The sequence below is a fragment of the Erithacus rubecula genome (genome assembly GCF_903797595.1).
Source record: "Erithacus rubecula genome assembly, chromosome: 3".
Classification (NCBI taxonomy): domain Eukaryota; kingdom Metazoa; phylum Chordata; class Aves; order Passeriformes; family Muscicapidae; genus Erithacus; species Erithacus rubecula.
In genome coordinates, this window is record NC_136689.1 from 65,821,256 (window position 1) to 65,839,010 (window position 17,755).

Consider the following 17,755-nt stretch of genomic DNA (forward strand, 5'->3'; position numbering starts at 1 on the left):
GAAATGCATGTGATATGAACCATATTGACTTAGCAAGCAGACAGATTTCAGAAATCAGAACACCTTGCAGTACTGTGCAGGTGATTTACAAAATCACCTTACTATACCTACATGATTATCTTTGCCAACAAGAACTTTCAGACACAGAATAATGAAGTAAGTACAGATCAGTTCAGATTGTAATGAACACTTGGGCAAAGCAGTGACTCTGCTTTCTTTAATTTTCTGCTAGGCAGTTCTCATTTCAACCTTTTACAGCTCTTTGTGCAATAAACATCAACCTCTTCAGTCTAGTACTTATGCCACATCCTGGCCCATCCTATCTAATTTACAATTCTATACAACTAAAACTAACACAAAACAAAACAGATATCTTCAGTTGGTTGGGGGTTTTTGTTGGTTTGTTTTAAATCCTGTCTCCCATAGAAAGAAAAACTTAGATTTGTTTGCTTCTATCAGACTGAAGAAATATTTATTTGTAAATCACTGTAAATTGAGAACAAAACATCCAGATTTTGGCCAGAAAACAACAGTAGTCTGAGTTACACAGCATGTTTTTTAAAAAATCACAGAATAATGTATTTTTCAGTATTTCTTTCTCAACTATTAATGTTCCTACCTAGTAGACACATGTCGTTACTGGCAATTTTTTTGCTCTCAACAGAAAAGAGAATATTCATATTGTTCTTAACCCCATGGATAAAGGTTTATGATTAATATCTATATAATTGACTATGAATGGTCTTTTTTCGTGACAGCTAATGGCCACTGCTGTGCAGGGCATTTTCTCTGAATCTTCATACATTTGAATATTCACTTCTGCCTTATTGCACTATGACAGTTTCACACCTATCCCTAATGACTTTTCATTGTAGGAATTAAAAAAACACCTGATTAACTTCTATATGAAAGTAATGTAACTTTGAGACAAAACTGCATTCTTTATATTTTCATAAAATCTGTTTTAAAATTATTTTTAGGACATCATCATTTTAGAGTGATTGTGTATTACTGGCAAAGCCAGTACTGGTAGTGCATTGAAATAAGCAATGATAACTATCAGTGCTGATTATTTTCATGGAAGTGATCTCATATATCATTTCACTTTTGTCAGAAGAGCAAAATTGAAGAGACCACAATTGCTTTTTCTCAGAAAAATATGACGGATAACCTACAAATATTAGTAATTCCAAGAAAACGTTAATAATCATCAGCTAAGGTAATCACTCTGAAATAACAGTGCATGGTTTCTTTGCATCAGGACATTCAGAGAAATATTACTGTCACATAAATCTAGGGAAAATGCACCTTCTAAAAAAAGGAAATGCAGACCTGACAAAACTTTCTGAGGCAACTTTCTATCCTTAAGTGTATATTTTATTTATTTATTTTTATGTTGTGAAAAATCAAAATCGGAATGTTTTTTTCCTTGTTCTCTATGTGTAAAGAACCCAGTGTCTAGGCTATGATGGCTGTTAAAATGAAGTCAGAACTGAGGAAGAGTGGAAGGGCCAATAATAATGGAGAATTTTATAATTTGATTCTGCTCTTTACTAAAGTGTGGAACTCAAAAATTGGCACACTGAAAGTTTATTTGACTTAGTAATTTTCACATAAGTACTCTAAAATGTTCACTGTTTGTTTTTGGGTTTGTTTTAAATACTTTGTTGACAAGTAAATAAATCTGAATATATTCAACTGAGTTTCTAGACAATGATCAATAGATTTTTTTTCGTGATTGCAACTCTGTTTTCTACTCTTAAATTATTTATTTAATAATTTGTTGGTTTGGGTTTTTTTTACTAAATGAAGGACCAATGTCAATGGCTGGCAATACTATTAAATAGTACTGGTTTAGAAGCTAAGTATAGCTTTAAAACTTATTGCTACATGCACCTGTTAAAACAATGAGTCATCTAAATGTACATTCAGGCAATTTTAATTTTTGTGTGCTACACCCCTGGATAACCAATATTTTAAGTTATTTTATGTTTTCAAACTGCATACAAATGCAGAATTTGTAATAAGTGTATTAAATCTTTTTAATAAAATTGTCTTCAAAATGCTGAATACATAGTCTAGTACTTTATAATAATATTTACCATACAGAAATAATAAATTTCTTAATTATTACCTATACCTAAGTAATTGAGAGAATATTTTTACTTAATATAAGCAAAATAAGGGGCTTACATACACACAAAGAACTGAGAACATTGGATTTGGGGCACTTAAAGCACTCTGCTGCTATTTAAACTCTCACTCAATTACCATCTCTTATGTTCCCAAATACTTCCATAACACAGCACTGGCCTTGTAGTCTTTAGCATTAATAGATGTTTTTCCTTCCTAACTATTTGTTATTTATACATTGGAGGGACTCAAAGAGCACGCAGTTTACTTTCCTTATCAGTTTTCCCACCTTCACGTAAACACACTCAAAACGAAAACAATTTGCTCCTGCTCATGAAACTGAAACCAAAAGTAATTAAAGCCTAAGTTTTTCTACCCAAAATATATTGACAGCACTTATACTCTGAACTTTTATTCCAGTCATTACTAATTGCAGGGGCTAAAAATAATCTTTATGAATATCAGTATTTTAAATGAAATGCAACTTAAAGCGAGCTCAACTACAAGGAGACATCCTGTCTCATCCCACTCCCTGCCCACTGCCCACTCTGTGAATAACCAGAACACTTAGAAATAAATTATACTTTTTAACTACACTTGTTTGTCATCTGCATCTTCCAAGTGGATTTGCACAACAGCCTCAGAGCACTTTACAGTATAATAAAGCTGGACAAGGAAAATTCTTACACTGCTGCAGAATTTTCATTACTTGCATAGCACATGAAAGGTAACAAGTTTCACCAAGCTTTGCAACTGCTATGGTGCAAGTAAAATTCAGGGAATTGTAAATGTTATGCAACACTGAGTAGAAGCCGCAGCCCCAGATTGTTGCAGGCACGAGTTTGCCATTTTCACAAGCCGTGGAAGGGTAGCCAGGCACTAAAGCACAGCGGCTGCTGCTCGGAGCGCGGCAGCCCTTGAGCCCAGGAGCTGCTCCTCAGCCCAGCCCATCCCGCACGGGCTGCGTGACCTCAAGGTGGAGTCTGGGGACACGGCTCTGAGTCAGATCAAGCCATGGGCAAGAAGCTGTGCAGTCACACTGCAAGTCTGCCCAGCGAGTTGATCCACCTGAAAATTGAGCTTGCAGTTTGACAGATTTTTTTTTTTTTTTTAACAAAGCCAAGTCATTGCTACAACCATCCCCCCACATCTAACCCATTTTCTCCTGCCTCCCTTCAAACATGCCATATATTCCTGTTTCTTCCCTTGAAGTGACACCTCTTGGATTTCAACCTTGACCAGTCATTAAATTGCCAGAAAACTACTTCTGTAAAAGCAGTGGGCAACCTTCAGCTAGGCAAGCTTCCCTAATGAGCATTCACCTCACCCAGCGGCAGAAATCGGCGTGGGTGCAAAGGAAGGAGGAAGAATGAGCGGCTTCCTGGAGAAGACACTGGTGGCAAGCAAGGCTTGGGGCACTTAATTTGTTTAAGCTGTAGAGAAGAGAGCCCTAGCGGGCTCACAGTTGAAAGTGGACAAGGAATACAGTCTCTCTCCTAAATGTTAAACATCACACCATTCAAAGAAACACTAAGGTAAAAACCAACACAAACACTGTCAGGATACATAGAGTTTTCCCTCTGGTCTCAGGGCTTGCTCACTGAGGCTGTTTTTTTTGAGGCCATCACTCAGAAGCTCAACAGCTCCAAAAATCTTCCACACCTGCTTTGTCATCCTGGCAAGTACGTGTATAGCCATGCACAGAAACAGGCTGAGGAACTGCTTCAACCAAACAAACATTTCTGAGCCAGAGTTTTTTGTTTGTTTTTAATGATGACAGATCAATTTTCCAATCCTCTTAAAACATGGCCAAGCTGCTGTTGTGGCTCAAACATAAGAACAGCTGAGCGATCCACACAAAGACTACTGAAGTCAATCATAAAGCACAGCCACCCAAATATCTCTGAGATTTAATATAAGAGAAAGCAAAATGCAACAATTATTTAAAAACATAACTTGATCAATTCTTGTCGCTCAGATAACAAATGTTAGCTTACACCGTAGCAGTTCAGTGCTGTGCCTAAACTCTTTATGCTTCAGCAATACAATCCCTTAGCAATATTCACCTACTAACACTGTTTACAGCCCCAAGGGAAAGCCTATAATGAATGAAAAGTTGGGTATTATCCTGCATTAGGATCAGAAGACTGTAGAAAAAGGAAACAAAACCTTACTGCTTAGGAGGCCAGATTTAAGTATCTTTAACTTAACTGACTAAATTAACCCAATTAGCTTTTCTATATTTTTTTACAAAGGAAGGGGATGAAGTCTATGACCTTCTAGAGAACTTAAATGTTCTAAAGGGCGTTTTGGTCTCAAGTCCTCACTGATTGTAGAGGACATCAAAGATAACACTGCATGCAAGTTGAATACCCCTCTGCAATCAGCCCCATGAAAACCAAACCAAACACCAACATAAAAGGGGACAGGTCTGCCTGTAGTTTGTACTTGCAGCACAGCTTCTCTTTATCAGACCCAATTAGCCTGCTCTAGAACTTTATCGTGAGATGTTTTGACAATATTTACTTGGGGAGAAAAAAGAAAAACAAAAAAGAAAAAGGCTTTATTCAGCTTATGCTTTGGCTCAGGGAGTCAAACTTTGTCAGGAAGATGAGCAATCATCTCTGAAATACTGAGTCTGAGTGATATGCTCAATGCTAGACTGTGACAGAGAAAAGAGAGAATTGCATTTTTTGAGACAGCACTCAGCTGTCCTAATGATGAGAGCCTCCCTTTTCACTCAACAACCCCTGCCTACCCATCTTTCTACAAACGATAAAGCAATTTTAACGCATAGGCCTTTCTTCCACTACACAACCAAGTTCCAGATTCTTGCAGAAAAACAGAAAGCATCCTTATTTTACAATCAATAGACAACTAATTCCAACTGAAAGTGTCCTTTTCTGAACAAGTTGGATGGAAAAAAGAATTTTCTGGTGATTTGACTGAAAATGAGAGAGGCAGGTATTGAACAGACATTGGGAAGGTAGAACTCAAATACTGGACAAAAGGTACAAATAAATAGAAAGGGAGCATTAATTTAGTGAAAAGCACAAGATAAAATTCCAGTGGTTCTACAGTCAAGCACTACTTTTTTCCCCTTCTCATAAGGCAGTAAACTGTCTCAGTATACCTTAAGTCATTATTTTGCATATAGAGATATAAAATCCCTGTCTCCAAATTAATCATCTTTAGTCACATGCTTTTAGTTCAAGCTTCATAAATATAAACAAATGCACATAAGAAAAAATAAAGGGCCAAATAAAGCATTATTTTATTAATAGAAATAATAAATCCACATATAGATATATAGGCTAGAATGATGACTCTCATTAATTTCCATTATTCTTCTTGACAGTAAAAATGCCATAATAAAGAAATTATTTTGTGTGCGTGCAAGGAAACAGTTTTGTTACATTTCTTAGCTTTGATTAGAGATATATATGCCCAGGTGTGAAGGATTGAATTTTCTAGAATAAACTGGTTTGTAATTACTTAAGCAAAGAATTTAAGAGTTGGATAATTCAATTAATATTGAATATATTCAAATAACACACAGCAATAAAGAACTTCACATTTTAGAGACCAATAGCAGCATTATATTTAACTAAGATGTTCACTTGTACTAAAAAATACATCTCACACTCTTTAAGTATAACTTAACTGACAGCTGTCCAATTGCTTTCTTTTCCTGAGTATCTGAAGAACAGAGCATAGGAAGTGATTTTATCTTGATAAACATAGGAAAATAATATGGATATAGATATAAATTCATAATAATAAAATTTCATCTGTCACTATCAGTGGCTCAAAACCTAACATTCATAGGGACAGAAACCACATCACGTCCCAGTGCTCATTCTATCTCCCCACTAAATCCATGTTTTGTGGCATACACAGATAACTCCCAAAACACCATCTTATTCAATATACTTGTTCTGCGTCACACCAGTTTCAGGGCAAAACTGAACTTAAAATCTAAATTGATCTCTGTAAAAAATTGGCTTTATAGATGAGGTGTTTTAGTGATTTTCCTCAATAAGCATTTAAAATAAAAATCCAGTAAATGACAAACAATCGTGTTATTAAATATCTACTGTTAAGAAAGTAGAGAAGCAAGGTACAGGTTGCATACACCTGTGACGTGTATCCTGCTGATGAAAAAATTAACATGATCCCATCTTTGTATAGTTTTAAAGTTTTGTAAAGTCGTAATTCTTTATATGCATTTGGTTTCTGCAGTCATGAACATAAGCTATCAAATCAACATCTGCTTGATGCACCAGCTTCCATGTCCTACAATGTTATATCTCAAAGAAGCATCCTCAAATACAGTGATTTCCATCTTCTCATTCACAACCTAATATTTTATTCTTGGGTAGTTTAAATAAATAAGCACAAACCTCAGGAGAGTTGATGAGCACAATGTGGGAGAGAGGAAAAACAAATCAATTAAGGAGCTGCCCTGATAGAAGAGAGCTGCCTCTAACAGGAGTGAAATAGAATCTGAAACACTGATGGGTCTTTTGAAGCAGGAAGCGAACGTACTTGCTTTCGGCATCTGGGAAAAAATTCTTTGTTGTTATTGATCATTCCTTGATGACCTGGGTAAAAATAAAACTGATTCCAATGTTAATTCTCTGGAAGCCAACGCCTTCATAAGTCACATAATGATAAACTTGTCCTAGACTTCCGTATTATATTGTCTTATGGAAGTTTTTTCAGATTAAAACCAAATAGAGATCAAGTGCCCTTTTTTTCTCCCACTCAACACATTCCCTTTTATACAATCAAATCAAAACCCAAAGCACATAGCAGTAAGCATATGAACCAGACAAAGAAGAGAACAAATTTCAAAGCTGGGCTTTAACCTTCTTTACATACATATATTACAAAAAACCTGATGTGCACCGACAGTTTAAATTTTCTCTTTGAAACTTCTGACTTTGCTATGTCACAAGGGAAAACTGACTGACTGCTCTAAAACTGCACTCCACTAAATCTTCTATTACACTTGGGAAGACTTGGACATCTAGTTAGTAACTCCTTCAGCTGCACAAGAGGGTGGCAAGCTGGGGTCGAAGCATCATTCTTAGGAAACATTAGAAAATTGTTTTGCTGGAAATGCTCACTCAACTGACACTTTGCTTTGAATGTATCTATTTAGCATAACTATATTTACAAAGTAATTCAGCAGAAAAATACACTAAGAACAAAAGCTCAAGATTCTGTTTGAGGTAAACATCATTGCTCTTACTTTATGTTTCCTGGTTCTTAGAAAGCACTGTTAATCCAAGATCAAGTTTGGTCCTTATCTGACCTTTATTGACCTAAGCAAGTGAGAAAAGAATGTGCTAGTCTTGAAAACATGACTGGCCACCTAAGAGTTATGTTATAAAGTAACTATATGGCAAAAAGCCTGCAGAGGAGAAAAAACCCACTTTTTTTCCTGTTTTCAGAAAAGTTTTCCATCAGTCTCTCTAATTATATATATTATACTTCAGTACAATGTACTATAGCTTATACTTACAAAATAGTAATAACTTCAAACAATGAGATTAATTCCTAGAGTTATTATTACAAATGCTATTACAAATATATATATATATATATATATATATATATATATATATTACAAATGCTTATTGTGTGGGCACATTCCTCTCTCCAAATTTTCTAGGCTGAGTGTACCACACACAGCTGCCAGATAGACCTTATTTTGGGATACAGTCCTCAAGAATATCAAGTCTGTACTGAAGACTCTGTAGGTATCTAGAGCATACACTGCTGATGACTTGAGGTTTTACACAGAGCTAGTGTTTGCTTTGTTTGATCACATACACTAACAACCACTTCTTGAAAAATCTGAGTTCAAGTTAACACAGAATTCAGGAACAGCAATGTATTTGTGGCCTGCAGCCACAACCCCCTGGCAGATGTGTGCAGGTAATGAAGGTGGGCTCTGAACATCTGGGCAGCTCAGGTTATGCTGCCAATATTTTATAACCAAGGCTGAAATCTGCCTTGTCCCAACAAAGCCAGCCATGAAAACTCTCAATGACTACAGCTATGCTGCATTTCCCATTTTTTTCCTCTACAGTAAGATGTTATGGACCTGTGATAGGAATCAGGGTGCTGAACTGGATGTATCTTTCGTGCCAGCAGATAGACCCTTACACTCCCATTATTTCTTACAGACACAATCCCAGACCTGTTGGTTTTAACTCTGTCAGCGACCTCCCCACTAAAGTAAAATGGAATTGTCACACTGTGCAATCACAATCTGTTTTATACATACATAGAACTGGGGAAATCAGGTGCTGAAATCAAAACACAACAAATGAGCATGATCTAACAACTAGCTAAACTATACTCCAATTAACTCTCACAAATTTATTTTGAATTGTTTTGCACCCTATGTCTAGTTATTGGCAACAAAAATGTTATCAATATCCTGATGATGCTTCATTGAAGAACTGCATTTAATGGAAGGATCTTCATAAATTACAGACTTCAGAACATCCACTGAATACAAACTTCAATACATCATAGTCTTGAAAGTATTTTGAAGTTGATATATACCCATTTCAACATTCTTAAGAACACACCGTAATGGTTCCCCTACCTACGTATTTACAAAATGTACATTTAGCATTTTTCTGTGATAAATACATCACAATATACTTCCTACAACTTGCTTTAAGTTGTGGCATCTCCAAAGTAAAGCAATTTTGTTTTCTTTTTCCCTAAATCAAACAAATTTCCATAATCCAGTATTTTACAGGAAGTGGAGATACTTAGAAAAGTATTTAAATGTCTGCAAAATGAAAATCACAAAGTCAATTAAAAAACCAAATGGGAAGAAGAGAAGAGAAGAGAAGAGAAGAGAAGAGAAGAGAAGAGAAGAGAAGAGAAGAGAAGAGAAGAGAAGAGAAGAGAAGAGAAGAGAAGAGAAGAGAAGAGAAGAGAAGAGAAGAGAAGAGAAGAGAAGAGAAGAGAAGAGAAGAGAAGAGAAGAGAAGAGAAGACTAGCTCCTTCCTTCCTTTCAGTCCAGGATATTAGAAAAACAAAAGAGTTTTGATTTTTAATGTGCCACTACAACAATCAGCAAAGAATGAGCATTAACACTTAACTTCCTTAAAAGGCATAAAGAAGAAACTGTGGGGGCAGAAGAGTTAGAGAAGCACAACTACAAATGTGGTTAGGCCACTTGAAATACATACTTTATCTTTCCCCACAAAAGAAATGAAACAAACCCTCAGACTTAACATGGCCAAGAAGAAAGATTTGATCACAGCTTTACTAATTTACTGCATGTACTGTGATAATAAAATGTGAAGTCTCATTCAAGAATCACAACAAAACTATTACAATAGCTTCACTAATTTACAGTTAAACGATACTTAGAAAATAGTTGCTTTATTTTGCAATTAATTCTACCAAAGTGGCTTTAAAGAAACTTAAAAATGTAAATCGATGATTAAAAATGTTTTTTAATCCACATCTATCCTATGTATTCATACATATTAATAGATGCCTTGAAAAATATCTGCCACAGGTCACCATTAAGGAACATATGTAAATCTTCTGAGGATGTTTATGAAAACAGTAAATATTTTTGCCTTTATAGTGTACTGAGAAAGTAACATGCCAATTTTCTTTTCCTTTAAGTAATATGGACAGAAGTTCAAAGAAATAATTTCAAAGAGCACAAAATTCTTGTGTGTAAATACTAAAAGCTCATCAGAAATTAGAAAAATAAAATCTCTTCTTAGAGATATACTAAAGCTCTGGAAAATACAACTGATAATATAAAATACCAAACTTTTAAGGTTTTTTCTGGACTAACAACATACTGCCAGAGAAACCACATGGTATGTTTAATATGTGAATTATAAATATTTTATTCTGAGATTAAAAAAAAATCAACCCTGTATTTATTGACCCATAATATCTATCACGTGGCATCCAGCCATTCAAAACCTCAAAGGCACAGAAAAGAACAAGGAGAGACTTGTGCATCCCTTTTTACCCTGCAAATATAGTTTGTGAAGTTTGTGTTTCCAACAGATATATAAAAATAATACACTGCCCAGTAACAGCAGATTTGAAATTTATTACAGAAGAGTAAGAGTGGCATTATAGGACTGCTTATTTGTTATATCCAACAGATTGGCACATCCAGTTATCACATATTCTGGTTGAATAAGATGAAAGCACAAGTGTTAGTAACTTGTTTTTTTCTAGTGCTTTGGCACAGATCAGAAATGCTGCAGCAGTCAGGAAGAAATGAAGCTGCACCTACTGAGAGCTCTAAAAGGGACGCAGCATCACTGATGCTGTTCCAGCTACACCAACCTTCCTGAAGAACAAGGGACTGTGGCATGTCTCATTAAGTTCTTTGTGTCTGATAATTCATTCTCATTCAAGAGGTACTGAGCATCAGCATAGTGGAAGCAACCTTCTGTGATAGCAGTCTTGAAAGTTGGAAGCAATTGTTCTGTAACTCTAAACGTGACTGGCACCACACTAGTAAATCTCTGATTGACCAAAACACTCAAGAAATTAAACAGCAGTAAAAGACAGACTGTGAAGTTTAAGAATTATCAGAGCCTCACATGCTTTATAGATGAGCATCTCTTCCCACTTTCTCTCCCTTCCATCATTTTTTTTTTTCTGTGATGGACATGAGCAATTCAAAACAAGTAATACGGAAAAAATAAAAACTTTTTTTTACTCTGCTGATTTTGTACATGTAGATACAAAGGAGTTTTGTGCATAAAACCTGCTAAGACATCTCAATATCTGTGAACCATTTGCATTCCACACAGGACACTGACAGAGGTTCATTCCTTTGCTCCCGTGTGTTTGAGCTTACCCTGGAGCAGCCCAGAGCCTCACCAGGCCAGTGGCACCATGGAGGGCAAGGCACACACAGAAAACCCCAGGGGAGCTCAGGCACTTCCCCTGCAGCAGCACCAGAAGATGGGGCATTAGTCCTCAATCTTGTCCAGAGTTCTGGGGCTAATCAAGCTGGTGAAAAGCAGCTTGGCAAGAGACGTGGAAATGTCAAGTTTCTTGCACTAAATGTGATGGCTCCATTCCTGCAGTGCTCTTGCATTCGTGCTCTGGTTTAAAGAAGTGAAAGTCACCCATGGAGGATGAACAGCTAAACCTCAACTCTGTTCTAAGTCAGATATTCCTAAGGAGTGGAAGCAACACAAACACGTCTAATGTAAATTCCTAGTCTTACTTAGTTGGGTAGGGCGAGTCAAGCAAATTTAAATCTTTTAGCTCTCCTGAAACACTAGTAACAGCAGTAACATTTCCACAAGTGGTCAAAATAAACTCATAAAAACCCAGGCATTACACCTCAATTAGTATAAGATACTCCTTATGAACAAGACCTTTAACCAAGGTCTTGGGAATCAGCACATCAGAAACAAGCAGCAGAAGATAAATCCCAAGACAATCTGGACTTCCTGCAAGACAGGTTGAATGAAAACAACCCACTTCAATAAGGAAAAAAAATGGCCATTGCCTGAACAGTCAATTCTAATTTGTTGTTAAGAGTAACTTTTCATCAAATAGCCATAAAAAACTACAACTCCAAGCTGCATACTGTAGATAATGGATTTACCCTTTCAGTTAACTTAAGCAAAACAAATGTTTAAACTTTGCAGTAAATGCACAGGAAACATGATGAAGATTCGATCACTGCAGTGTTAATAGGGCTGTGAGAGAAACTTCGGGTGTGAGTAATTCCGATGCAGTATCAAATTTGCAACAAAATGACAGCATTTCTCCATCAGTTTTCTACACTCTATCATTTAAAAAACTAGCACACTAAATGAAGAACAGCCCACAGGATCACTTTTTTTGACTTGTGGCCACTACTCTATATACAAAGCTTAAATTTTTTTGGAATATGTGTCTTTGGGCTTACTTATTAGGTGATTAAACCTGACACACAGCTTAATGCCAGGCCATAGAACTTCAGCCAGTTGCTCCTGAGATTTGTTTCAGTTTGTAATTTCACTGTATCTGTATAATTTAATGTCAAAGGCTTTAGTTCTAAAAATAAAACCAAAAGTACTGAATCATCATTGGAAGTGAAGTATCACCTTGAGAATACTAGACACCAGTACGAAAAAATTCCTAAGTTTTTTGCAAGGCACTAGAAGAATTGAAAAAAAAAAAATTTAAAAGGTATTTTTCATTCCACAAAACATATAAAATGTATAATTTTGATGCACAGGACTTTCAATATGTTAATCTGTAACATTTTAATAGAAATTGGCTAAGACACCTTAAAACACTAGGTTTATGACCAATGCCAAGGTGAAATACAGAGCAAAGAAAAGGCATCAAGGCATACGTAGCAAAAGTTCACACAAAATGTTTTGTTCACTTATCAGTAAAACCCAGTGCAAGTGTTTTGATATGAGCAGCAATCATGGCCCAAGCCTAGCCAGAGTTACACAAATGGATCCAGTGGGCCATGTCTATTGTGGGTGTCAGACACTCAGTAATTTGACTAGATACAAAGTCCAACAGCAGAGAACTTCATTACATTTCCACCCCACCTAGTACAAAACCAAATTATTAAATTTTATGAGAAAGAGACTCTTCCAAACTCAACACAGATTAGTAGTTGTCTACCAACTGTGACTTGGTATGTCTGACCTGGTGGCTAGCACACAGCTCTCCCATGGAGCACCTACACAGAATCATTTCAACATTTCATCAAACACACTTGTCATGCCAACCACAGATAGGGGTGACTTCAATCCCAGGCATCACTTGCAAGAGTTTGCCAAAGGGGGTCAAGGGATTTGACAGCAGAGAGAGCAAACATAGCTGGCTCCCAAAACAACCTTGGAAATGAGGTCCACTTCTAATTGCTGCAGTGAAGATGATAACAAGTAAAAATGTTCAGTGGGAAACAGGTTAGTAAGCCAAAGCAAAGTTGTCACAATGAAGAAGAAGGTAACCCTACCGTTTGCCTAAAGGCTCTACAAAGGACTTTTTAAAAACCACACTAACAAACCGCAGCAGGCTCGTACAAAGAGAGGCAACATAAGATGCCAATGCCTGTTGAAACAAACCTGGGAAAATAAAAACCCTAATGCACCTTTCCTTATGTTGTCCTTCACCTGTCTTGTTCACCAGCCTCTCCACGTCTGTCCACTTCACTAACAAACAGTTGCCTCTTGAAGAAACAAACAACAAACTTGCAAACAGAAAAGCTCTTATTCCCCTCATCCACAAAGGCTGCCAACATTACTGACTGTTTCATTTTCCATCTAGAAAAAAGAGTCTCTTCAATGTTTCTATCACAGTTTAAAAAAAAAAGACAAAAAAAGAGTGGGTAGTCTTCAGCACAACCTCTAAAATGCATGGGAGCAAATGACATTGAGGACACACAGCCAGACCCCGAGTCACACTGCCAGTCCATTAGTAGATTTCAAGGTCTTGATCTTTGAATTCCAAATCACTTGCCTACCTAGAGATCAGCTCCCTCTCTTCAGGGATGACATTCAGAATAAAAAGAATCCCACAAACAAGTGAATCCATTAAGATTTTTTTTTTTATAAGAAAAACAAACCTACTTTCATTTTTTTATAAGAGGATTTTTCATTTGTATTTTGGAAGAATCATGACACATATCAGGAGAAATAGTTGGCACTCATACTTAAGCTAACAATTGCAAATAGATTACACAACATTTTTTGATCAAGACACCAGATCAAGATCCAGAAGGAAAAAACTGAAGTATAACAAATGGTACCAGATTTCAAGCAGCAGATTCAAATAATATTGTATGTCATGAGTTTTAAATAAGACAACCATGTCAATAGTTTGTAAACAGGCAGTTTACAAAACAGTTTGAATTACTCAATAATTAGCATTTCAGGTCAACTTGCAGTTATGTCCTTCCCAAATGAGTGCTCACTATATTTAAATCATTTATTATTTTATTATTTTTTCAGACATGGCTAGAAAATTCATTATAAGACAAAACTTGTCAAAAACGAGCAACAATTTAGAAAACAGAGACAGCCTGACCACACAAAAGTCCAAATGCATGAACAATTTTGGCATCTTAAACTTTGCACTTGCATGATTGAAGAATCTGCCTGACTTTTAAAATTTAAAAGCACCTCTTCAGGTGTTTCTCAAAAGCGTCACTTGCGCAATGGCCCCTACGCGCCCCCTGCCCAGAGCAGGACTGTGCCCCACAGGCCATTGAGCCAACAAGCCAACATTCTGAACACAGCTCAAGGCAGCCAACAAGAGTCATGCACAGTGATCATTCTTGGGCTCAGTGCAATGCCCAGCAAGCAGAATTTTCCTGGTCGTTTCTCTGCGCCCATCGAAACCGGCATGTCCTTGCCCAGCCTTGGCCAAAGGCGAAGAGCGAGTACAGGCCGCGGCACAGCCTACAGGCCCAGCCCCACAAACCCAACAGACCTTCTTCCACAGCCAATGCAAGGTTATGGCAATCCCTTGAGACGCAGAGTGGCTCCTAAATTTCTCTCCTACTTCCAGGGATGATCCCTTCAAGATTGGCTTAAGCCACATTGTGAGAATGGGGAAACTTGCCAAAGCAATTAGCCATGATTTATCTGTCTTTGGAATACAGGCCCTCAGTCTTCTTGCTAGTCTATCAGTTCAGCACCTCTGCTTGACAGTCAACTTGCTTAAAATACAAGCTCACCCGGGGCACCTTCCACTGCCTTCTACGGCATCTGTTCACCCATGGCATCGCAGATGTAACTCCATTAATGACAGATACATGTGCACCAGCTGTGCAGTAAGACATCTTCTGTCAGGCGTCCTGAAGGCTACCTGCCTCCTTTTAACCTTAAGAGTTTCAGCCTCTGGATATATATTTTTTTTAATAGATCACTGTATGGATGCATATTAACTATCAGATAAGAGCATTTTTGATTTTGGGAGGCCACTTCTCTACCCAAAAGGCAAGAACAGCTCCAAAACAACAATGGCTTTTCACTCGCAGGGACGACTTCTTGTAAAAATAAAAACAAGGAAGTTCAATCCAAGAGAACCACGATGCTCTTCAGTTAAGGGCAAGGATGTGAAATCGACACACGTAAGATAGGAAATTCAAAGTTCGGCTGTCACCTTGTTCCCTTCTTCGCCCCGAGACCTCCCTCTCCCGTCAGCACACGCTTTGACCACCTCCCGAGTGACGAGTGAAGGATGGCGTGTCAGAGCCTTAACTTTCAATCTTTTTGGCTTCTCTCTCGCAACCTCAACCCTATCGTTGGAGCACGAAGAGCCGAGGAGTTTAAATTTTAATATTTTGCACCGCCGCAGCTTGCCGCACGGCCAAGGCACACGATGGTGGCACAGGACTTTGGCATGGACATAAATCCAAGAGGAAAGCCCCTCTGCCCTCCTCCCCACCCCCCGGCCCGGACAGAGGCAATAACTCGGCTCTGGTCGCATTTCTGTACAGCGCCGGGCTCGCACTTCGACGTGCTCACTGCCGGGGCTGTCAGCGCTGCTCGCCCCATCCAGCACCCCCCCTTCTCCTGCCGGAGTCAAAGTGTTGTGCGAACGTGGGGAAAGGACTGGGGGGGAGCGCAGGCCACGGTAACACTTTGCCGTCTCCTCCGTTCAGTCACATTTCCGTCCTCCTCCAGCAAAACTGGGGAGGGAAGGGGGGGCGGGGGGCCAGGCTGGGCACACACGCAGGCGCTGGGCCCAGCGGGAAGGGGCAGCAGCCGCGGCAAGTGTGGGTGACAAGCCCGGCGGCGCTCCCGGGGAGCAACAAAAACGCTCTCGGGTGCGGTGCGGTGGGGTGGGGTGGCCGGCGGGGCCGGGGGCAGGGCCGGCGGGGCTCGGGGGCTCTTACCTCGTAGAGTTCCTCGGAAGCCATGCTGTGGGAGCCTCACAAGGTGGAGTTGGGTGCTGGTTTGGAAATACTTTTGTTTCAGTTGGTGTCCGTTTGGCCTCCTCCTCTTCTCCCTCCTCGTCTTCTTCTTCTTCTTCTTCTTTTTCTTCTTCTCCTCCTCCTCTTCCCCTCCTCCTTCTCTTCTTCCCGTCCTCCTCCTCCTCCTCTTCTTCTTCCTCCTCCTCCCTGCGCGTCTCTCTCCAGCGCAACTAGCAGCTCCGCTCGTTAAATGCCAGTGAGGTGCTCCTGTTCCTGCCCCTGCTGCTGCTGCTGCTGCTGCTGGCGGCGGCGGCGGCGGGGGGGGTGCGCGCACGGCAGCTGCGCAACTCGCTCGCTCTCCCCGCTCGCCCTCGCACTGCTCGCCGCGCACGCACCCGAGCGCGCGCCCGAGCGCGCGCCCGCGGGAGCACGCAGCGCGCGCACGCAGAACTCACACGCGTGCTCTCCCCCCCCGCCCCCCCGCACCCCTCCGTCCGCCGCCGGCTACACTCGCTCGCTCCCTCCCCAGGAACACTAATCGAGCGCAGAGAGGCAGCGCCACACGCGAACCACCGCTCTCCGCCCCGCCGGCTCCGCCGGCCGCCACCCCCCCGCCCGGCACCATCCTCCTCCTCCTCCTCCTGCTCCTTCTCCTCCTCCCCCCAGCCCATCCCGGCTTTGATCTCCCATTGTCTGCTCAGTTGAGCCCGGCGGCGCGCCGGGGGCGGCGGGGGCGCGCGCCCGGGGCCGCGCCCGGGAAGCCGCGGGCGATGGGAGCGGGCGGCGGGGGGGTGCGGGTGCGGGTGTGCCCGCGGGACGGGCGCGGAGCTCGGAGCGGGGCGGCGCTGGAGGACGCGGGGCCCCACGCACGTGCAGGGCCCCGTCCCGTCCCGAGCCCCCGCCCGTGCCCGTGCCCGTGCCCGTGCCCGTGCCGCCCCTCCGCGACCCCCGGGTCCGCCACCGCCCGCTCCACCGCCCGTCGGCAGCGCCGTGTGCAAGCGCCCGCACGCGCTTCCTCCCCGTCCGAACTTCCTCGGTTGGATGCTTTTGCCGTAAAAGAAACTAAGCAGCCCTCGACGGTGGCTGCCAGCACCGGATATGTGCCTTCCATCTCCCGGCTGCCCGTGTTTGCCAAGCCGGGAAGGCCCTGCCAGGGCCGCCGTGGGATGATGGGTCAACAGAAAGTAGCTGAAGTGTTGACTCGCTTGTGAGTCTGTCGCTAGCTACACCCTGCAACCTGCTCCTGTCACCTCGTGTGTCATCTGGGGCTGCCTCACTTGAGGTGCTGCGTAGCAAGCCATTAGCTTGACGAATGGAAGGCTTTGTAATGCAAAGGTAGATGTAGCGAGTTGCTTCTTCGAGAGAAAATTCTTCAAGGCGTAGTTTACGATCTCAAAAGGGCTGAAGGGTGGGACAAAACCAGTGTCAGGACGGGAATGCCAAACTGTGTGTTCTGTCATACAGCGGCATTTGTTCCAGAGAGTGTTTCCTATTCCATGCCACACCAGGGAGCCGTTCTCTGCCACGGAACAGCACTGGTTGACGCAGAGTTTGTCACGTTTGTGTCACCAGCCAAGCCATTGAGTCAACTCATTTTTGACCAAAGCTTTTATTTTTTTGTTTCAAAGTCTTTCAAAGGTCTTCCTAAAGAAACATTCTCTAATGTTCTACTTTGATGGACAAGTTTTGGACCATTGTCCAGCAGATACTAATTTGGAA

General features: G+C 40.7%; 1 protein-coding gene across 2 annotated transcripts in view; it reads right to left on the bottom strand.

Moving 5' to 3' along the window:
- CDYL (chromodomain Y like) overlaps nucleotides 1-16,530 on the bottom strand; it is a 104,248-nt gene extending 87,718 nt beyond the window's left edge. Inside the window, exon 1 of one of the 2 annotated variants that reach the window (XM_079299450.1) lies at nucleotides 16,019-16,530. In XM_079299450.1, the coding sequence (XP_079155576.1) occupies nucleotides 16,019-16,042 (24 nt within the window). In that variant the 5' untranslated portion in view covers nucleotides 16,043-16,530. The remainder of the gene's footprint in view (nucleotides 1-16,018) is intronic. The other variant, XM_079299451.1, reaches the window with a different exon arrangement.
- Between the last annotated feature and the right edge of the window lie 1,225 nt (nucleotides 16,531-17,755).